Source organism: Heterodontus francisci, chromosome 40 (genome assembly GCF_036365525.1).
Source record: "Heterodontus francisci isolate sHetFra1 chromosome 40, sHetFra1.hap1, whole genome shotgun sequence".
In the NCBI taxonomy this organism is placed as follows: domain Eukaryota; kingdom Metazoa; phylum Chordata; class Chondrichthyes; order Heterodontiformes; family Heterodontidae; genus Heterodontus; species Heterodontus francisci.
The window spans coordinates 10,432,271-10,453,953 of NC_090410.1; the positions used below are offsets into that span (position 1 = coordinate 10,432,271).

At 50.4% G+C, this 21,683-nt stretch overlaps 2 protein-coding genes across 2 annotated transcripts in view; both read right to left on the bottom strand.

The window, feature by feature from the left end:
• egln2 (egl-9 family hypoxia-inducible factor 2) overlaps positions 1-21,454 on the bottom strand; it is a 75,979-nt gene extending 54,525 nt beyond the window's left edge. Inside the window, exons 1-3 of the mRNA XM_068019028.1 lie at positions 20,036-21,454; positions 13,012-13,131; positions 11,218-11,354 (exon numbers count right to left, since the gene is read on the bottom strand). Coding sequence (XP_067875129.1) covers positions 11,218-11,354; positions 13,012-13,131; positions 20,036-21,139 — 1,361 coding nt within the window. The 5' untranslated portion in view covers positions 21,140-21,454. The remainder of the gene's footprint in view (positions 1-11,217; positions 11,355-13,011; positions 13,132-20,035) is intronic.
• The window catches only part of rab4b (RAB4B, member RAS oncogene family), a 91,486-nt gene continuing 82,850 nt past the window's right edge, over positions 13,048-21,683 (bottom strand). The window contains exon 9 of the transcript XR_010969807.1: positions 13,048-13,131. The gene's annotated coding sequence lies outside the window, so the exon portion shown is untranslated. The remainder of the gene's footprint in view (positions 13,132-21,683) is intronic.

Consider the following 21,683-nt stretch of genomic DNA (forward strand, 5'->3'; position numbering starts at 1 on the left):
CCCACCAGTACTGTACCCCAGTGTTATACAGTGACAGACCTGTCCACACCAGTACTGTACCCCAGTGTTATACAGTGACAGACCTGTCCACACCAGTACTGTACCCCAGTGTTATGCAGTGACAGACCTGTCCCCACCAGTACTGTACCCCAGTGTTATACAGTGACAGACCTGTACCCACCAGTACTGTACCCCAGTGTTATACAGTGACAGACCTGTCCACACCAGTACTGTACCCCAGTGTTATACAGTGACAGACCTGTCCACACCAGTACTGTACCCCAGTGTTATACAGTGACAGACCTGTCCCCACCAGTACTGTACCCCAGTGTTATAGTGACAGACCTGTCCCCACCAGTACTGTACCCCAGTGTTATACAATGAAAGACTTGTACCCACCTGAAAAGTACCCCAGTGTTATAGTGACAGACCTGTCCCCACCAGTACTGTACCCCAGTGTTATACAGTGACAGACCTGTCCCCACCAGTACTGTACCCCAGTGTTATACAGTGACAGACCTGTACCCACCAGTACTGTCCCCCAGTGTTATACAGTGACAGACCTGTACCCACCAGTACTGTACCCCAGTGTTATACAGTGACAGACCTGTACCCACCAGTACTGTCCCCCAGTGTTGTACAGTGACAGTTCTGTACCCACCAGTACTGTACCCCAGTGTTAGACAGTGACAGACCTGTACCCACCAGTACTGTACCCCAGAGTTATACAGTGACAGACCTGTACCCACCAGTACTGTACCCCAGTGTTATACAGTGACAGACCTGTCCCCACCAGTACTGTACCCGTGTTATACAATGAAAGACCTGTACCCACCAGTACTGTACCCCAGTGTTATACAGTGACAGACCTGTCCCCACCAGTCCTGTACCCCAGTGTTACACAGTGGGAGACCTGTGCCCACCAGTACTGTACCCCAGTGTTATACAGTGCAGACCTGTACCCACCAGTACTGTACCCCAGTGTGATACAGTGACAGACCTGTACCCACCAGTACTGGACCCCAGTGTTATACAATGAAAGACCTGTACCCACCTGTACTGTACCCCAGTGTTATACAGTGACAAACCTGTCCCCACCAGTACTGTACCCCAGTGTTATAGTGACAGACTAGTCCCCACCAGTACTGTTCCCCAGTGTTATACACTGAAAGACCTGTACCCACCAGAACTGGACCCCAGTGTTATACAGTGACAGACCTGCCCCCACCAGTACTGTACCCCAGTGTTATACAGTGACAGACCTGTTCCCACCAGTACTGTACACCAGTGTTATACAGTGACAGACCTGTACCCACCAGTACTGTACCCCCATGTTATACAGTGACAGACCTGTCCCCACCAGTACTCGACCCGTGTTTACACTGAAAGACCTGTACCCACCAGTACTGTACCCCAGTGTTATACATTGACAGACCTGTCCCCACCAGTACTGTACCCCAGTGTTACACAGTGACAGGCTAGTCCCCACCAGTACTGTACCCCAGTGTTATACAGTGACAGACCTGTCCCGACCAGTAGTGTACCCCAGTGTTATAGTGACAGTCCTGTCCCCACCAGTACTGTACCCCAGTGTTATACAGTGACAGACTTGTACCTACCAGTAGTGTACCCCAGTGTTATACAGTGACAGACCTGTCCCCACCAGTACTGTACCCCAGTGTTATACAGTCACAGACCAGTCCACACCAGTAGTGTACCCCAGTGTTATACAGTGACAGACCTGTCCCCACCAGTACTGTACACCAGTGTTATAGTGACTGACCTGTCCCCACCAGTACTGTATCTCAGGGTTATACAGTGACAGACCCTGAACCCACCTGTACTGTACCCCAGTGTTATACAATGAAAGACCTGTACCCATCAGTACTGTACCCCAGTGTTATACAGTGACAGACCTGTACCCATCAGTACTGTACCCCAGTGTTATACAGTGACAGACCTGTACCCACCTGTACTGTACCCCAGTGTTATAGTGACAGACTTGTCCCCACCAGTACTGTACCCCAGTGTTATACCTTGACAGACCTGTACCCACCAGTACTGTACCCCAGTGTTATACAGTGACAGACCTGTACCCACCAGTACTGTACCCCAGTGTTATACAGTGACAGACCTGTACCCACCAGTACTGTACCCCACTGTTATACAGTGACAGACCTGTCCCCACCAGTACTGTACCCCAGTGTTATACAGTGACAGACCTGTCCACACCAGTACTGTACCCCAGTGTTATACAGTGACAGACCTGTACCCACCAGTACTGTACCCCAGTGTTATACAGTGACAGACTTGTACCCACCAGTACTGTACCCCAGTGTTATACAGTGACAGACCTGTCCAAACCAGTACTGTACCCCAGTGTTATACAGTGACAGACCTGTCCCCACCAGTACTGTACCCCAGTGTTAGACAGTGACAGACCTGTACGTACCAGTACTGTCCCCCAGTGTTATACAGTGACAGATATGTCCCCACCAGTACTGTACCCGTGTTATACAGTGACAGACCTGTCCCCACCAGTACTGTACCCCAGTGTTACACACTGAAAGACCAGTCCCCACCAGTACTGTACCCCAGTGTTATACAGTGACAGACCTGTACCCACCAGTACTGTACCCCAGTGTTATAGTGACAGACCTGTCCACACCAGTACTGTACCCCAGTGTTATACAGTGACAGACCTGTCCACACCAGTACTGTACCCCAGTGTTATACAGTGACAGACCTGTCCACACCAGTACTGTACCCCAGTGTTATACAGTGACAGACCTGTCCACACCAGTACTGTACCCCAGTGTTATGCAGTGACAGACCTGTCCCCACCAGTACTGTACCCCAGTGTTATACAGTGACAGACCTGTACCCACCAGTACTGTACCCCAGTGTTATACAGTGACAGACCTGTCCACACCAGTACTGTACCCCAGTGTTATACAGTGACAGACCTGTCCACACCAGTACTGTACCCCAGTGTTATACAGTGACAGACCTGTCCCCACCAGTACTGTACCCCAGTGTTATACAGTGACAGACCTGTACCCACCAGTACTGTACCCCAGTGTTATACAGTGACAGACCTGTACCCACCAGTACTGTACCCCAGTGTTATACAGTGACAGACCTGTCCCCACCAGTACTGTACACCAGTGTTATAGTGACAGACCTGTCCCCACCAGTACTGTACCCCAGTGTTAGACAGTGACAGACCTGTACATACCAGTACTGTACCCCAGTGTTATACAGTGACAGATATGTCCCCACCAGTACTGTACCCGTGTTTTACAGTGACAGACCTGTCCCCACCAGCACTGTACACCAGTGTTCTTGTGACAGACCTGTCCCCACCAGTACTGTACCCCAGTGTTACACACTGAAAGACCTGTCCCCACCAGTCCTGTACCCCAGTGTTATACAGTGACAGACCTGTACCCACCAGTACTGTACCCCAGTGTTATAGTGACAGACCTGTCCACACCAGTACTGTACCCCAGTGTTATACAGTGACAGGCCTGTCCACACCAGTACTGTACCCCAGTGTTATACAGTGACAGACCTGTACCCACCAGTACTGTACCCCAGTGTTATGCAGTGACAGACCTGTCCCCACCAGTACTGTACCCCAGTGTTATACAGTGACAGACCTGTACCCACCAGTACTGTACCCCAGTGTTATACAGTGACAGACCTGTACCCACCAGTACTGGACCCCAGTGTTATACAGTGACAGACCTGTCCCCACCAGTACTGTACCCCAGTGTTACACAGTGACAGACCTGTCCCCACCAGTACTGTACCCCAGTGTTATACAGTGACAGACCTGTCCCCACCGGTACTGTACCCCAGTGTTATACAGTGACAGACCCTGAACCCACCAGTACTGTGCACCAGTGTTATAGTGACAGACCTGTCCCCACCAGTACTGTACCCCAGTGTTATACAGTGACAGACCTGTACCTACCAGTAGTGTACCCCAGTGTTATACAGTGACAGACCTGTCCCCACCAGTACTGTACCCCAGTGTTATACAGTCACAGACCAGTCCACACCAGTAGTGTACCCCAGTGTTATACAGTGACAGACCTGTCCCCACCAGTACTGTACACCAGTGTTATAGTGACTGACCTGTCCCCACCAGTACTGTATCTCAGGGTTATACAGTGACAGACCCTGAACCCACCTGTACTGTACCCCAGTGTTATACAATGAAAGACCTGTACCCACCTGTACTGTACCCCAGTGTTATAGTGACAGACCTGTCCCCACCAGTACTGTACCCCAGTGTTAGACAGTGACAGACCTGTACGTACCAGTACTGTACCCCAGTGTTATACAGTGACAGATATGTCCCCACCAGTACTGTACCCGTGTTTTACAGTGACAGACCTGTCCCCACCAGCACTGTACACCAGTGTTCTTGTGACAGACCTGTCCCCACCAGTACTGTACCCCAGTGTTACACACTGAAAGACCTGTCCCCACCAGTCCTGTACCCCAGTGTTATACAGTGACAGACCTGTACCCACCAGTACTGTACCCCAGTGTTATAGTGACAGACCTGTCCACACCAGTACTGTACCCCAGTGTTATACAGTGACAGGCCTGTCCACACCAGTACTGTACCCCAGTGTTATACAGTGACAGACCTGTACCCACCAGTACTGTACCCCAGTGTTATGCAGTGACAGACCTGTCCCCACCAGTACTGTACCCCAGTGTTATACAGTGACAGACCTGTACCCACCAGTACTGTACCCCAGTGTTATACAGTGACAGACCTGTACCCACCAGTACTGGACCCCAGTGTTATACAGTGACAGACCTGTCCCCACCAGTACTGTACCCCAGTGTTACACAGTGACAGACCTGTCCCCACCAGTACTGTACCCCAGTGTTATACAGTGACAGACCTGTCCCCACCGGTACTGTACCCCAGTGTTATACAGTGACAGACCCTGAACCCACCTGTACTGTACCCCAGTGTTATAGTGACAGACCTGTCCCCACCAGTACTGTGCACCAGTGTTATAGTGACAGACCTGTCCCCACCAGTACTGTACCCCAGTGTTATACAGTGACAGACCTGTACCTACCAGTAGTGTACCCCAGTGTTATACAGTGACAGACCTGTCCCCACCAGTACTGTACCCCAGTGTTATACAGTCACAGACCTGTCCACACCAGTAGTGTACCCCAGTGTTATACAGTGACAGACCTGTCCCCACCAGTACTGTACACCAGTGTTATAGTGACTGACCTGTCCCCACCAGTACTGTATCTCAGGGTTATACAGTGACAGACCCTGAACCCACCTGTACTGTACCCCAGTGTTATACAATGAAAGACCTGTACCCACCTGTACTGTACCCCAGTATTATACTGACAGACCTGTCCCCACCAGTAATGTACCCCAGTGTTATACAGTGACAGACCTGTACCCATCAGTACTGTACTCCAGTGTTATACAGTGACAGACCTGTACCCACCAGTACTGTACCCCAGTGTTATACAGTGACAGACCTGTACCCACCAGTACTGTACCCCAGTGTTATAGTGACAGATCTGTCCACACCAGTACTGTACCCCAGTGTTATACAGTGACAGACCTGTACCCACCAGTACTGGACCCCATTGTTATACAATGAAAGACCTGTACCCACCTGTACTGTACCCCAGTGTTATAGTGACAGACTTGTCCCACCAGTACTGTACCCCAGTGTTATACAGTGACAGACCTGTACCCACCAGTACTGTACCCCAGTGTTATACAGTGACAGACCTGTACCCACCAGTACTGGACCCCAGTGTTATACAGTGACAGACCTGTACCCACCAGTACTGTACCCCACTGTTATACAGTGACAGACCTGTACCCACCAGTACTGGACCCCAGTGTTATACAGTGACAGACCTGTCCCCACCAGTACTGTACCCCAGTGTTATACAGTGACAGACCTGTCCACACCAGTACTGTACCCCAGTGTTATACAGTGACAGACCTGTACCCACCAGTACTGTACCCCAGTGTTATACAGTGACAGACTTGTACCCACCAGTACTGTACCCCAGTGTTATAGTGACAGACCTGTCCACACCAGTGCTGTACCCCAGTGTTATACAGTGACAGACCTGTACCCACCAGTACTGTACCCCAGTGTTATACAGTGACAGACCTGTCCCCACCAGTACTGTACCCCAGTGTTATACAGTGACAGACCTGTCCCCACCAGTACTGTACCCCAGTGTTATACAGTGACAGATATGTCCCCACCAGTACTGTACCCGTGTTATACAGTGACAGACCTGTCCCCACCAGTACTGTACCCCAGTGTTACACACTGAAAGACCAGTCCCCACCAGTACTGTACCCCAGTGTTATACAGTGACAGACCTGTACCCACCAGTACTGTACCCCAGTGTTTTAGTGACAGACCTGTCCACACCAGTACTGTACCCCAGTGTTATACTGTGACAGACCTGTCCACACCAGTACTGTACCCCAGTGTTATGCAGTGACAGACCTGTCCCCATCAGTACTGTACCCCAGTGTTATACAGTGACAGACCTGTACCCACCAGTACTGTACCCCAGTGTTATACAGTGACAGACCTGTCCACACCAGTACTGTACCCCAGTGTTATACAGTGACAGACCTGTCCACACCAGTACTGTACCCCAGTGTTATACAGTGACAGACCTGTACCCACCAGTACTGTACCCCAGTGTTATACAGTGACAGACTTGTACCCACCAGTACTGCACCCCAGTGTTAAACAGTGACAGACCTGTACCCACCAGTACTGTACCCCAGTGTTATACAGTGACAGACCTGTCCCCACCAGTACTGTACCCCAGTGTTATACAGTGACAGACCTGTCCCCACCAGTACTGTACACCAGTGTTATACAGTGACAGACCTGTCCCCACCAGTACTGTACACCAGTGTTATACAGTGACAGACCTGTCCCCACCAGTACTGTACCCCAGTGTTATACAGTGACAGACCTGTCCCCACCAGTACTGTACACCAGTGTTATAGTGACAGACCTGTCCCCACCAGTACTGTACCCCAGTGTTAGACAGTGACAGACCTGTACGTACCAGTACTGTACCCCAGTGTTATACAGTGACAGATATGTCCCCACCAGTACTGTACCCGTGTTTTACAGTGACAGACCTGTCCCCACCAGCACTGTACACCAGTGTTCTTGTGACAGACCTGTCCCCACCAGTACTGTACCCCAGTGTTACACACTGAAAGACCTGTCCCCACCAGTACTGTACCCCAGTGTTATACAGTGACAGACCTGTACCCACCAGTACTGTACCCCAGTGTTATAGTGACAGACCTGTCCACACCAGTACTGTACCCCAGTGTTATACAGTGACAGGCCTGTCCACACCAGTACTGTACCCCAGTGTTATACAGTGACAGACCTGTACCCACCAGTACTGTACCCCAGTGTTATGCAGTGACAGACCTGTCCCCACCAGTACTGTACCCCAGTGTTATACAGTGACAGACCTGTACCCACCAGTACTGTACCCCAGTGTTATACAGTGACAGACCTGTTCCCACCAGTACTGGACCCCAGTGTTATACAGTGACAGACCTGTCCCCACCAGTACTGTACCCCAGTGTTACACAGTGACAGACCTGTCCCCACCAGTACTGTACCCCAGTGTTATACAGTGACAGACCTGTCCCCACCAGTACTGTACCCCAGTGTTATACAGTGACAGACCCTGAACCCACCTGTACTGTACCCCAGTGTTATAGTGACAGACCTGTCCCCACCAGTACTGTGCACCAGTGTTATAGTGACAGACCTGTCCCCACCAGTACTGTACCCCAGTGTTATACAATGAAAGACCTGTCCCCACCAGTACTGTACCCCAGTGTTATACAGTGACAGACCTGTACCCACCTGTACGGTACCACAGTATTATAGTGACAGACTTGTCCCCACCAGTACTGTACCCCAGTGTTATACAGTGACAGACCTGTCCACACCAGTACTGTACCCCAGTGTTATACAGTGACAGACCTGTACCCACCAGTACTGTACCCCAGTGTTATACAGTGACAGACCTGTCCACACCAGTACTGTACCCCAGTGTTATGCAGTGACAGACCTGTCCACACCAGTACTGTACCCCAGTGTTATACAGTGACAGACCTGTACCCACCAGTACTGTACCCCAGTGTCATACAGTGACAGACCTGTCCCCACCAGTACTGTACCCCAGTGTTATACAGTGACAGACCTGTCCCCACCAGTACTGTACCCCGGTGTTATACAGTGACAGACCTGTCCCCACCAGTACTGTACCCCAGTGTTATACAGTGACAGACCTGTCCCCACCAGTACTGTCCACCAGTGTTATACAGTGACAGACCTGTACCCACCAGTACTGTACCCCAGTGTTATAGTGACAGACCTGTCCACACCAGTACTGTACCCCTGTGTTATACAGTGACAGACCTGTACCCACCAGTACTGTACCCCAGTGTCATACAGTGACAGACCTGTCCCCACCAGTACTGTACCCCAGTGTCATACAGTGACAGACCTGTCCCCACCAGTACTGTACCCGAGTGTTATACAGTGACAGACCTGTCCCCACCAGTACTGTACCCCAGTGTCATAGTGACAGACCTGTCCCCACCAGTACTGTACCCCAGTGTTACACAGTGACAGACCTGTCCCCACCAGTACTGTACCCGAGTGTTATACAGTGACAGACCTGTACCCACCAGTACTGTACCCCAGTGTTATACAGTGACAGACCTGTACCCACCAGTACTGTCCCCCAGTGTTACATAGTGACAGACCTGTCCACACCAGTACTGTACCCCAGTGTTATACAGTGACAGACCTGTCCCCACCAGTACTGTCCCCCAGTGTTATAGTGACAGACCTGTCCACACCAGTACTGTACCCCAGTGTTATCCAGTGACAGACCTGTGCCCACCAGTACTGTACACCAGTGTTATACAATGAAAGACCTGTACCCACCTGTACTGTACCCCAGTGTTATAGTGACAGACCTGTCCCCACCAGTACTGTCCCCCAGTGTTATCCAGTGACAGACCTGTACCCACCAGTACTGTACCTCAGTTATACAGTGACAGACCTGTACCCACCAGTACTGTACCCCAGTGTTATACAGTGACAGACCTGTCCCCACCAGTACTGTACCCCAGTGTTATACAATGAAAGAGCTGTACCCACCTGTACTGTACCCCAGTATTATCGTGACAGACCTGTCCCCACCAGTACTGTACCCCAGTGTTATACAGTGACAGACCTGTCCGCACCAGTACTGTACCCCAGTGTTATCCAGTGACAGACCTGTACCCACCAGTACTGTACCCCAGTGTTATACAGTGACAGACCTGTACCCACCAGTACTGTACCCCAGTGTTATAGTGACAGACCTGTCCACACCAGTACTGTACCCCAGTGTTATACAGTGACAGACCTGTACCCACCAGTACTGTACCCCAGTGTTCCACAGTGACAGACCTGTCCACACCAGTACTGTACCCCAGTGTTATACAGTGACAGACCTGTCCCCACCAGTACTGTACCCCAGTGTTATACAGTGACAGACCTGTACCCACCAGTACTGTACAGCAGTGTTCTGGTGACAGACCTGTCCCCACCAGTACTGTACGCCAGTGTTATACAGTGACAGACTTGTACGTACCAGTACTGTACCCCAGTGTTATACAGTGACAGATATGTCCCCACCAGTACTGTACCCCAGTGTTCCACAGTGACAGACCTGTCCACACCAGTACTGTACCCCAGTGTTATACAGTGACAGACCTGTCCCCACCAGTACTGTACCCCAGTGTTATACAGTGACAGACCTGTACCCACCAGTACTGTACACCAGTGTTATAGTGACAGACCTGTCCCCACCAGTACTGTACGCCAGTGTTATACAGTGACAGACCTGTACGTACCAGTACTGTACCCCAGTGTTATACAGTGACAGATATGTCCCCACCAGTACTGTACCCCAGTGTTACACAGTGACAGACCTGTGCCCACCAGTACTGTACCCCAGTGTTATACAGTGACAGACCTGTACCCACCAGTACTGTACCCGTGTTATACACTGAAAGACCTGTACCCACCAGTACTGTACCCCAGTGTTATACACTGAAAGACCTGTACCCACCAGTACTGTACCCCAGTGTTATACAGTGACAGACCTGTACCCACCAGTACTGTACCCCAGTGTTATACAGTGACAGACCTGTCCCCACCAGTACTGTACCCCAGTGTTATATAGTGACAGACCTGTACCCACCAATACTGTACCCCAGTGTTATACAGTGACAGACCTGTCCACACCAGTACTGTAGCCCAGTGTTATACAGTGACAGACCTGTACCCACCAGTACTGTACCCCAGTGTTATACAGTGACAGACCTGTACCCACCAGTACTGTACACCAGTGTTATAGTGACAGACCTGTCCCCACCAGTACTGTACCCCAGTGTTATACAGTGACAGACCTGTCCCCACCAGTACTGTACACCAGTGTTATAGTGACAGACCTGTCCCCACCAGTACTGTACCCGTGTTACACAGTGACAGACCTGTGCCCACCAGTACTGTACCCCAGTGTTCTACAATGAAAGACCTGTACCCACCTGTACTGTACCCCAGTGTTATACAATGAAAGACCTGTACCCACCAGTACTGTACACCAGTGTTATAGTGACAGACCTCTCCCCACCAGTACTGTACCCCAGTGTTATACAGTGACAGACCTGTACCCACCAGTACTGTACCCCAGTGTTATACAGTGACAGACCTGTCCACACCAGTACTGTACCCCAGTGTTATACAGTGACAGATCTGTACCCACCAGTACTGTACCCCAGTGTTATACAGTGACAGACCTGTACCCACCAGTACTGTACCCCCGTGTTATACAATGCAGAATGCTCTCTTCCGATCCATCCTAAGTTTGGATGAAATTTCGAGGGCATTGGGGAGGGTTACAGAGCTCACGTGTGAAAATGACAAATCCACTGTCATACATTAGCAGAGTTTCAATAAGTGTAACACGGCTCTCTTTCACCCACTACCCACCCACCCCCTGTACAACCCGCAACCCATTACCCGCCTTTTCCAGTCTTCCAGACCATACATACTCTCTCTGCCCTCTGGTTACCTGGTGGCAAAGGCGGGTTTGACTTCATGAGGATTCCTGCGGTCCGACCAGAAAATTAATAATCTGTCGAATAAAGGCTCAATGTTTGCAACTTCCGAGCGATTTTCCGGAAATATCTGCAGCAAGCCACCATGGACCTGGAGGAAGAAAACCGAAAGGGTGAGAGAAATAACACAGGTCGCTGTGCAGCTCACTGCGAGATGTCTGATCCCAACTCAGGAATGGCGGCACGGAGGGTCCAGGCTCATCTCCAGCACAGACTTGAGAGAGTCAGCTGTGGCTCAGTGGGTAGCACTCTCACCTGTGGGGCTGAAGGTCACGGGTTCAAGTCTCACCCCAGCCATTGGAGCACAATAATCCAGGCCGTCACTACACTGAGGCAGTACTGAGGGGTATGCTGCATTACCGGAGGCAGTATCTTCCCCATGCAGCGTTAAACAGAGGCTCCACCAATCCTCGTAAGTGGACGTAGAAGATCCCACAGCCACTATCCGAAGAGTAGTGGGGAGTTCATCCCAATATTTATGCCTCAACGCTACAACAGATAACCTGGTCATCATCACCTTGCTGTTTGTGGGAGCTTGCTGTGCACCAATTGGCTGCCGCACTTCCTAGATCACAACAGTGAATACACTTCATTGGCTGTAAAGCATTTTTGGGAGGTCCTAAGATTGTGAAAGGCTGATGCCAATATAAAAGGAGTGCGAGGTACACTCTGTATCTAACCCCGTACTGTACTTGTCCTGGGAGTGTTTGATGGGGACAGTGTAGAGGGAGCTTTACTCTGTATCTAACCCCGTGTTGTACCTGTCCTGGGAGTGTTTAGTTTAGTTTAGTTTAGTTTAGAGATACAGCACTGAAACAGGCCCTTCGGCCCACCGAGTCTGTGCCGACCATCAACCACCCATTTATACTAATCCTACACTAATCCCAGATTCCTACTGCATCCCCACCTGTCCCTCTATTTCCCTACCACCTACCTATACTAGGGACAATTTTATAATGGCCAATTAACCTATCAACCTGCAAGTCTTTGGCATGTGGGAGGAAACCGGAGCACCCGGAGGAAACCCACGCAGACACAGGGAGAACTTGCAAACTCCACACAGGTAGTACCCAGAATCGAACCCGGGTCCCTGGAACTGTGAGGCTGCGGTGCTAACCACTGCGCCAGATGTCATGACAATATTCAGAATGTCTATCAAAGAGTGAATTCCACCTGGATAAGTAAGTGATCTCAAGCACACACTGGCCAATTATTCTAAGGGTATTTCTGCAAGAAAAATAATTAATTGCAGATTTTAATCCAAAGTATTCTTTCAAGAAGATGGAATAATATTTACCCCAGTCTTTCACTGACCTGAAGGAGCTAAAAACTCAGCAAGGGGATCAGAGGCAACTCCATCAATGGGATGGGGTACCATTTCCTCGGATATAGTTTCCACAGGTGCTGGCACCCCCTGCCCGAATAGTCATTCTCAGTGCCTGAGCCAAGATAGTGAATCGTAGCTGGCTTTTTGATTATGAGATCAACTGAGCAGAACACTGGTCTCACCCAACAATCCACGTCCTTCATGAGCCCCATCAAGAGCGGGGACACTTTGCCACTCACTCCCTACTCTGGCCAGGGACACAAGGACTGTTGTTGAGTCCCCGGTGGACACAGGATCCAATTGTGGGATCTCCCCCTACTCTGTGCCTTAGTGGTACACTGGGCTGCACTTATGCCCACTGACCCAAATCAGCCCAAGTGTTAACTATGAAAAAGGACAGAGTGAAGCCTCTGCTACTTACGTTGATATCCCAGTCCCTGTTTAGATAATAAATACATGTGACACAGCGCCCATCGCCATTCGGGTTGTCGATATGTCGGACGTACCCAGTTCCATGCCCAGGGTAGCAAGCCACCATCGCCTATGGAGAGGGAACAGTCACCATTGTGGGTTAATTTGTGAGACCAAACTGTTCACAGTGAAACGACAATGAAAGGAATCTGACTGCACTTGTCTTCACCTCAAGCAGACTGTCTGGGCACGGTGGAGGGAGTTTTTTCTCATCTTTCTTACCCTGCTAAATGAAACCGGGTTCGGCAGAGTAAGGGTCATTCACGGTATAACCAAATGGAACTGCTGTTTTATTTTCTAGTTACAGTGATCCTTACCCTGCTGAATAAACAGTGACTCTGTACAGTTACACAGTGAGTGACCCTTACCCTGCTGAATAAACAGTGACTCTGTACAGTTACACAGTGAGTGACCCTTACCCTGCTGAATAAACAGTGACTCTGTACAGTTACACAGTGAGTAACCCTTACCCTGTTGAATAAACAGTGGCTCTGTACAGTTACACAGTGAGTAACCCTTACCCTGCTGAATAAACAGTGACTCTGTACAGTTACACAGTGAGTGACCCTTACCCTGCTGAATAAACAGTGACTCTGTACAGTTACACAGTGAGTGACCCTTACCCTGCTGAATAAACAGTGACCGTGTACAGTTTATGTCGAAAAAAACAATTCCTGATAGTCATTTGGTACGTCCTGAGGATGCAACAGGCACTATATAAATGAAGCTTGTTCTTTTTTTTGTGAAGTGTCTTATGCCAGTTTGAACCTCTTGTGCTTGCCCAAGTGTCAGTTTAGTTTGAAGTAACGAACACAGGGAAACAATAGCTTGTGAGACACACAGAGCAAGAAAAAGTAACCAAAACATTTCTTTTTGACCTCCGCCGCCAGTCTAGCTGGGCACTGGGTAGTTTACGCTTGTCAGGCAATTTCCACAAGGCCCTAAATCACTCGCCAGTCCTTGAGGGTAAGGACCAAGGACCCATACTTGTAGGAACTCCAAGGTCCCAAACAATGTGAGACATTAAACTCCCAGCCAACAGCCTCTGAACTATAAAAGAACAGCAGTTCCAATTGAGACTTCCTCAGGAATGGTTCAAGGTTTCTCTATTGTGTGTGCGTTCGATGGTTGGTGAGGGATCACCGAGGCAAAGTAATGTTTGAAGGTGCGACTGTGAGGCTGTGATCTTATTACATACTGTACTGAAGACAACTGCAGAAAAATCCCCTCAATCATCCTCCTCCTAATCTCTGGCCTGAGCCACGAGTGATAAACGGCACCTTTAAATTTCCCAGCATTTTCCCCCTCGTACTAATTCTTGGCTGGACCCCCAGCTCCATAGTTAATCCCCACCCCCCCCCCCCACCGCAGTTCCTCACTCATGTCCTGTGCTCTGCATGCAAACAGACAGTATCAAGCCTGACCTCCCGCTCAGTGCTGCACCTCCCCCAGTCCCAAACACTTGGCCAACACTGGGTTCGCCGGTTAGGAGCAACCGGAGGTGCCCACTGAACAGCATCCCCAGCAAAAGTGGACCTCTCGTTTGACGTCTCTAAACGTAGTGAAACATCCCAATGCATTTTAACCTTTCAGTTCTGGTATCATCCTCACAGATCTTTTCTTTTTGCATCTTCTCCAGTGTCTTCTGTAACATGGAGAGCAGATCTGAGCGCAGTGATAGGTCACTAGTTCAATATCATCTGTTTTACACTACACCTGAAAGGCAAAAAAAAATCCCCTGCGCCTCCCCCCCCCCCCACCCCCAAGTCAGTCAACGGGTAATCGGAAGGAGATGGAGGGGAAACTAATATACATGAAATAATGACAAATATGGACGGCACAGTGGCGCAGTGGTTAGCACCGCAGCCTCACAGCTCCAGCGACCCGGGTTCAATTCTGGGTACTGCCTGTGTGGAGTTTGCAAGTTCTCCCTGTGTCTGTGTGGGTTTTCTCCGGGTGCTCCGGTTTCCTCCCACAAGCCAAAAGACTTGCAGGTTGGTAGGTAAATTGGCCATTATAAATTGTCACTAGTATAGGTAGGTGGTAGGGAAATATAGGGACAGGTGGGGATGTGGTAGGAATATGGGATTAGTGTAGGATTAGTATAAATGGGCGGTTGATGGTCGGCACAGACTCGGTGGGCCGAAGGGCCTGTTTCAGTGCTGTATCTCTAAACTAAACTAAAACTAAACATGCCCGTCAGCAGCGTCTAGGCTTGTCGGGTAAGGAGCAAACAACTGAGCGAGGTACCTTGAAACTAACAGCAGGTTCAAGGTCAGTGCGGCTCAGTGGGTAGTAATAACAACTCATATGTACAAGACTTGATTTTAAAATTCTCATCCCTGTTTACAAATCCCTCCATGGCCTCGCCCCCTCCCTATCTCTGTAATCTCCTGCAGCCCCACAACCCTCCAGGATATCTGCGCTGCTCGAATTCTGACCTCTTGCGTATCCCTATTTTTAATCGGTCCACCATCGGCAGCCGTGCCTTCAGTTTCCTGGGCCCCAAGCTCCGGAATTCCCTCCCTACACCTCTCCGCCTCACTTTCCCCCTTTAAGACTCTCCTTAAAATCTACCTCCTTGACCAAGCTTTTGGTCATCTGACCCAATTGTGGCTCGGTGTCACGCTTTGTTTTATAATGCTCCTGTGAAGCACCGTGGGACGTTTTATTACGTTAAAGGCGCTTTATAAATATATGTAGGTGTTGTTGTTGTAGCACTCTCACTTCAGAGTCAGAAAGTTCAAGTTCCACCCCCCCCCCCCCCAAGAGACTTGAGCATAAAATGTAAGCTCACGCTCCCAGTGAGGGAGTTAGCCTCACACTGTCCTGGACAATATGGATCCCTCAAAAAAAAAGAAAAACTTTCACTAAAAAAAAACAGACAATCTGGTTGTTAGCATATTGCTGCTTGCGGGAGCTTGCTGTGCGCAGAATGGCTGCTCACTTCCTACATTACAACATTGATGTACAATTGAAGTCAAAAGTACTTCATTGGCTGCAGAGCGCATCGGGATGTCCTGAGGGAGCGAAAGGGGCTAGAGAAATGCAAGTTCTTTCTTTTAAGAAACAGGACAAGTGAAACTCAGCCCATTCGTCGGGATCAGGTCACCCGTAGGTCACTGTGCAAGACTCGTGCCCGATCGCTCAACACCACGATCACATAGACTGAAGCTATACAATCGGAAAGGAGTTGCGTTTCAGAGCACCCGAAAGCATGTTCACGTGTGTGTGCACATATACAGGATTCCACGTTTCTGTGACGCCCCAACACACAACAGGACCGATTGGCAAAGCTCACACGTGATCACTGGATGGGAAATTGGAAAGACATTGACACCGGCTCACCACCGAGAGTTGGCTCAGTTCGCCAGCAAGAATTGGGACCCTTCACCGACGGGTGTTGGTACCTTCAGGATAGGAGATCTAGAGCAGCGCAACCCAAAACAGAAACCTGATATGCAGCCGGAACAAAGCAACTGCCCCCAGAGAAAATTCAATGGATGCCCATCAGCTGCTCTCGCAGGGAGAACCTCCCACCACCACCACCCTCGACGGGAGATTCAGTCGCTGGTCACTGAACCGTCCAATCAGTAAAACATACACAGCAGGCTTTTCCTCCCATTGTGAGCTGTTGACATTATTGTACAAGACACAACCGTCAGGGATTAGAAAGGCCCGGGGGGGGGGAGGGGGGGCGGGGAATCCCTCACACAGAGCTGGACCACAATGCTGGAAACATGGCACAAGAAATATAACAATAGCGTCAAACATTTCACACCTTCCGGCACTGATACCGAGCGTACACTGCACACACCCGACACACAATAGGAAAAATAAACAAATCAATCACACCAGGAATTGGGCGTTGCAGTGGCTTTGGACGTTCTACCTGGGGGGGGACCTGGGTTCAAATCCAGCCAAGAGACAAGCGTGAAAAGAAAAACAGAAAAATGTTGCAAGTACTCAGCAGGTCAGGAAGCATCTGTGGAGATGAAAACGTCACCGACCTGAAACATTTAACTCCGTCTCGCCCTGACTGGGGTCGGTTTTGTGCACGTCATTTGCATTCTGTAACTAACCTCCATTCAATACGAGAGAAATCGCCCTGCTTTAATCAGGCAGACATAAATCACCCTGCATCGGTTATGCTGGCTGAGTAAACAGACTTTACCGGCTGGAGAATAGACTGTTTGCCACCATAAGGAATTTGTACTTCTCATAATTTTGAGCTAGGAGGGAATGCATGCCAGCTGCCGAGCACTAGGATATCCACATCTCTGTAGCCTGGGCACTTGCAGGTAACTAAGCTGGTAGCACAGTCGACAGTATAGTATAAATGTTCCGAGTCCAGTAGCAACTAACGTCACCACGGTTATTTTGATTATTTTTGTTTTAGAGATACAGCACTGAAACAGGCCCTTCGACCCACCGAGTCCGTGCCAACCATCAACCACCCATTTATACTAATCCTACACTAATCCCATATTCCTAACCACATCCCCACCTGTCCCTATATTTTCCCTACCACCTACCTACACTAGGGACAATTTATAATGGCCAATTTACCGATCAACCTGCAAGTCTTTGGCATGTGGGAGGAAACCGGAGCACCCGGAGGAAACCCACGCAGGTCACAGGGAGAACTTGCAAACTCCGCACAGGCAGTACCCAGGACTGAACCCGGGTCGCTGGAGCTGTGAGGCTGCGGTGCTAACCACCGCGCCACTGTGCGCTTAGCTCACGGCCATTGTGTTGTGGGGCTTTAAAGGAACTGCCCATTTCCTGCTGCAGCTTTTCTTTGTGCGCCACCTTGTTTACTCTCCCAAAACCCCGTCACAATTTTGAACGCCTCTATTAAATTTCCCCTTAACCTTCTCTACTCTAAGGAGAGCAACCCCAGCTTCTCCAGTCTCTCCACGTAACTGAAGTCCCTCATTGCTGGTACCATTCTAGTAAATCTCCTCTGCACCTTCTCCCTGCTTCCTCAAGTGCAGTGCAATCAAAAGTTTGTTTTGCCAACAGGGCAGACAGGTCTTAGCGTCGAAAGCAAGTTCAAAAAAAAGAGCAGGAGGCCATTCAGCCCCTCAAGCCGGTTTCCTCACTCAATTTGACCATGACCGATCTGGTCAGATTTTGGATCGGACAGCGGGTGGGGTAAAGGAAAAATAACATAAACTTCTTGCACAAAGATTTCACAACCTTGGTTGGCCGTGAATTAGAGGCATTCTCGCCTCGGAGTCAGAAGGTTGTGGGTTCAAGTTCCCTTCCAGAGACCAGACCCCAAAGTGAAAAAAAAATCAGGCTGACACTTCCAGTGCAGTGCTGAGGGAGTGCTGCACTGTTGGAGGGCCAGCTTTTGGATGAGATGTTAATTAGAGGCCCCGCCCGCCCTCTCAGATGGACATTAAAGATTCCATGGCCACTATTTCAATGAAGAGCAGGGGGAGTTCTCCCCAGTGCCTGGGGGTCAATAGTTATGTCTCAATCAACATCACCAGAACAGATGATCTGGTCAGTACCCCCATTGCTGCTTGCGGGATCTTGCTGTGCGCAAATTGGTTGCCATCTTTTTCATTGCAACAGGGACCACACGTCCAAAGTATTTCACTGGCTTCAAAGCGACTTGGGGCATCCTGAGGTCATGAAAGGCACTATATAAATGCAAATTCTTTCATTCTTTTTTTCGGAAGTCCCACTGCAGCTGCCCATCCTGCAGTACCCTGGCATTCTTTATGTGTCAACCTAGTGAGTGTTGGAGAGGGGAGGAGGGGGGGGGGGGGGGAGGGAGGGCTATTCCACCAAGGAGGGCGTCAAACTTCTTCCTGCCCTCAGCTGATGTTAGGAAGACAATGCCCAGTGGGAATCACTAAATGAGCTTAAGCGAGAGATACTAAAGCCGACTGTAGTAGCTGCGGAGAGAGGTTACCTCCATGTTTGTTTGGATCAGTACATCAGGTAATGTGCATCCACCTGCTAGGCTACTGGGGGAATCATAACAGAGAGCTGTGGAAGGTAGAGTTAAGGTTTGTTTAGATAAATAGATACGTTCCGGGGGGGGGAAGTAGAAGTGTCACATTTCCACATATTAGCAGTGGCTTAACAGAAGGATACTTAATTTCCTCCGGCTGCATTTTGAGGAACAGCTGGGGATTTATTCGCAGTCGCCAGTCCACCAAGGGGAAAGAAAAAAAAACTTTAATTGACCTCAGTATGTGCCTATTTCTACCCACTGACGGGCTGAACGCAGCTTAACCTGAGCAACACATTACAGGGTGCGATGCTGCTGGGCGAAAAGACTGACTCCATTCTCCCCCACTATAATGACAAGGGCGGCAGGTTAAATACATACACACACGCACCAGCCCCTCGAGTCTGCTCGGCCATTAAATAAGATCATGACTCATCTTCTACCTCAACTCCAGCATCCCTTCATTCCCTTTAATGTCCAAAAATCTAGCGATCTCAACCTTGAACATCCTCAACAATCGAGCTTCCACAGCTCTCTGGGGTAGAGAATTCCCCAGATTCACAACCCTCGGACTGAAGAACTTTCTTCTCATCTCAATCCTAAATGGTCGACCGGTTATCCGGAGACTATACTCCCTTGCTGTGGACTCTCCAGCCAGGGGAATCAGCCCCTCAGCGTCTACCCTGCCAAGCCTCAAGGAATTTTACACATTTCATTGAGATCACCTCCAAACTCCAGAGTATAGACCCATACACTTAACATAGACACACACGTGGGGATGAGCGAGGTGGGGGATGGGTAGGGGAGTTGAGAGTGGGGAGATGGGGGAATGGATCAAATATTCCTTCTCCCTGCTCCCATACAATTCGTCGTTAACACAGCCATTGCAATAACGTAGAACACATCACTTCTGACAGGTGGACAACGAGGTTCGACGTTGCAGTCAAGGGCCCTTAGCCTCGGGGACTCTTGTCACCCACCAAGGCCTGCCCCCCGCCCTTACCTTAGTCCTCCCATTGATCATGTAGTTCCCGAGTCTCCCAGCGCTGTAAATGATCAGCTCATCAAGCCGGGACATCAGTAGCCCAATGTTGGCGCAGGCTTGCTCTTTGCCATCTACCCAGGCGATCTTGTCACCTCGGATGCTCCTGGTGGGGATGCTGAGAGGACTGACCACCTTCCCGTCCATCAGGGTCCCATTCCGATGGAGGCTCAGCACTTCCAGCAGAACCTTACTGCCCAGTCCTTCCCCTAGAAAATTGTCTTTCACGCAGATGCCGTAGCAGTTCATACAGGGCACAATGTACTTGTTGACCAGCTCCTGGGTCTGCAGTCGCAGGTCCATGTCCTGCACTGTCCTGCTCATCTCGTTGCTGCCCTGGCATCCCAAGGGGGCAATATTTTCACCCTCCACTTTCTTCCTCTTGGCATCCTTGCAGGGGCAGGGGTCCTCGCCGTAGCCATTGACCTGGCTCAGACTCCCGGCGGCGTCCCCGTTCTCCAGCCTCTTCCTCTTGGGGCACGGCTGGGGGGCACCCCCTTCCTGCCACAGGCAAGGAGCTGACATGAGGCGGGGGCTCTCCCCATTCTCCAAGGCTCTCCGCCTGCAACCGCTGCCCGGAGTCTCCTGGCCGGCGGAGAGGTCACTGAGGACGGGGTCGAGGGTGAGCAGGAGATCCCGAGGAGGGTGGTGGTGATGGTGGTACGGCCTCCGTGCAGCCTCGCCATGCGTGGTGCCCACCGCAGGCATTTGGGTGCCCGCAGTAACCATTTGGGATGCCGGTGATACTGTAACCATTTGGGTGCCCGCGGATACTGTAACCATTTGGGTGCCCGCGGATACTGTAACCATTTGGGAGGATACATTGTCCCCACTTGCTCTGACATTGGCGACTGGACCCAAGAGCTGGCAGGGCGGACTGTAAGCTGCCACCGGCTCGCTGCTGAAACTCTCCAGACCCATCCGGACACCTTCCGAGGCTGCTGGATCCCAAGCTGGCTCTGCTGGGCAAGGGGCACCGCTGCTGGCAGCGTGCAGACCCGCAATCCTCCTGCAAACATGCAATGCCCGCTGCGCTTTCAAACACTCCGGCTGCGGATCTGCCATCTCAGCTCACGTCCCTGGGCCATGACTTTCCAAAATGCGAATCGCCCTGTGACTGCGGATAATGTGCATCTCATTCTAAAAAAAAAACTTGCCCGGTTGCACAGTATCGTTTCCTCCCTAAACATTTGTCGCAGCTTCTCTTCTTTTTGGGTGATGCTTCCTTACTTTTCTTGGTGAATTGTAAGCGGCCGCAGCCTCCCCGCTGTTGCATTTAATTTATTGCATGGACTGAAAGTTGCAATGCCCGCAGGAAGAGTCCCACACCGAGCCCCGAAACCCGCCACCTTTTCTCCATCAGCCCTTGTGTCAATTACACGTGCACACCCGCACCACGTGACCCAGTAAACAGACATGAAATTAACCCTTGCAGCGCCACTCAGTCCCGGCAGAGGGCAGCAGCGAGCGGGGGAGGCCGAGGGCAGATTCTTAAAGGCGCAGAGTCCCCAGCTCTGCTTTTAAAGGGCCCTGCGCTGCTGCCCCTGTCCTGACTCGCAACCACGTCCCTTGGCTCGCGGAGGACACAAAACTTGGAAGTATTGTCGAA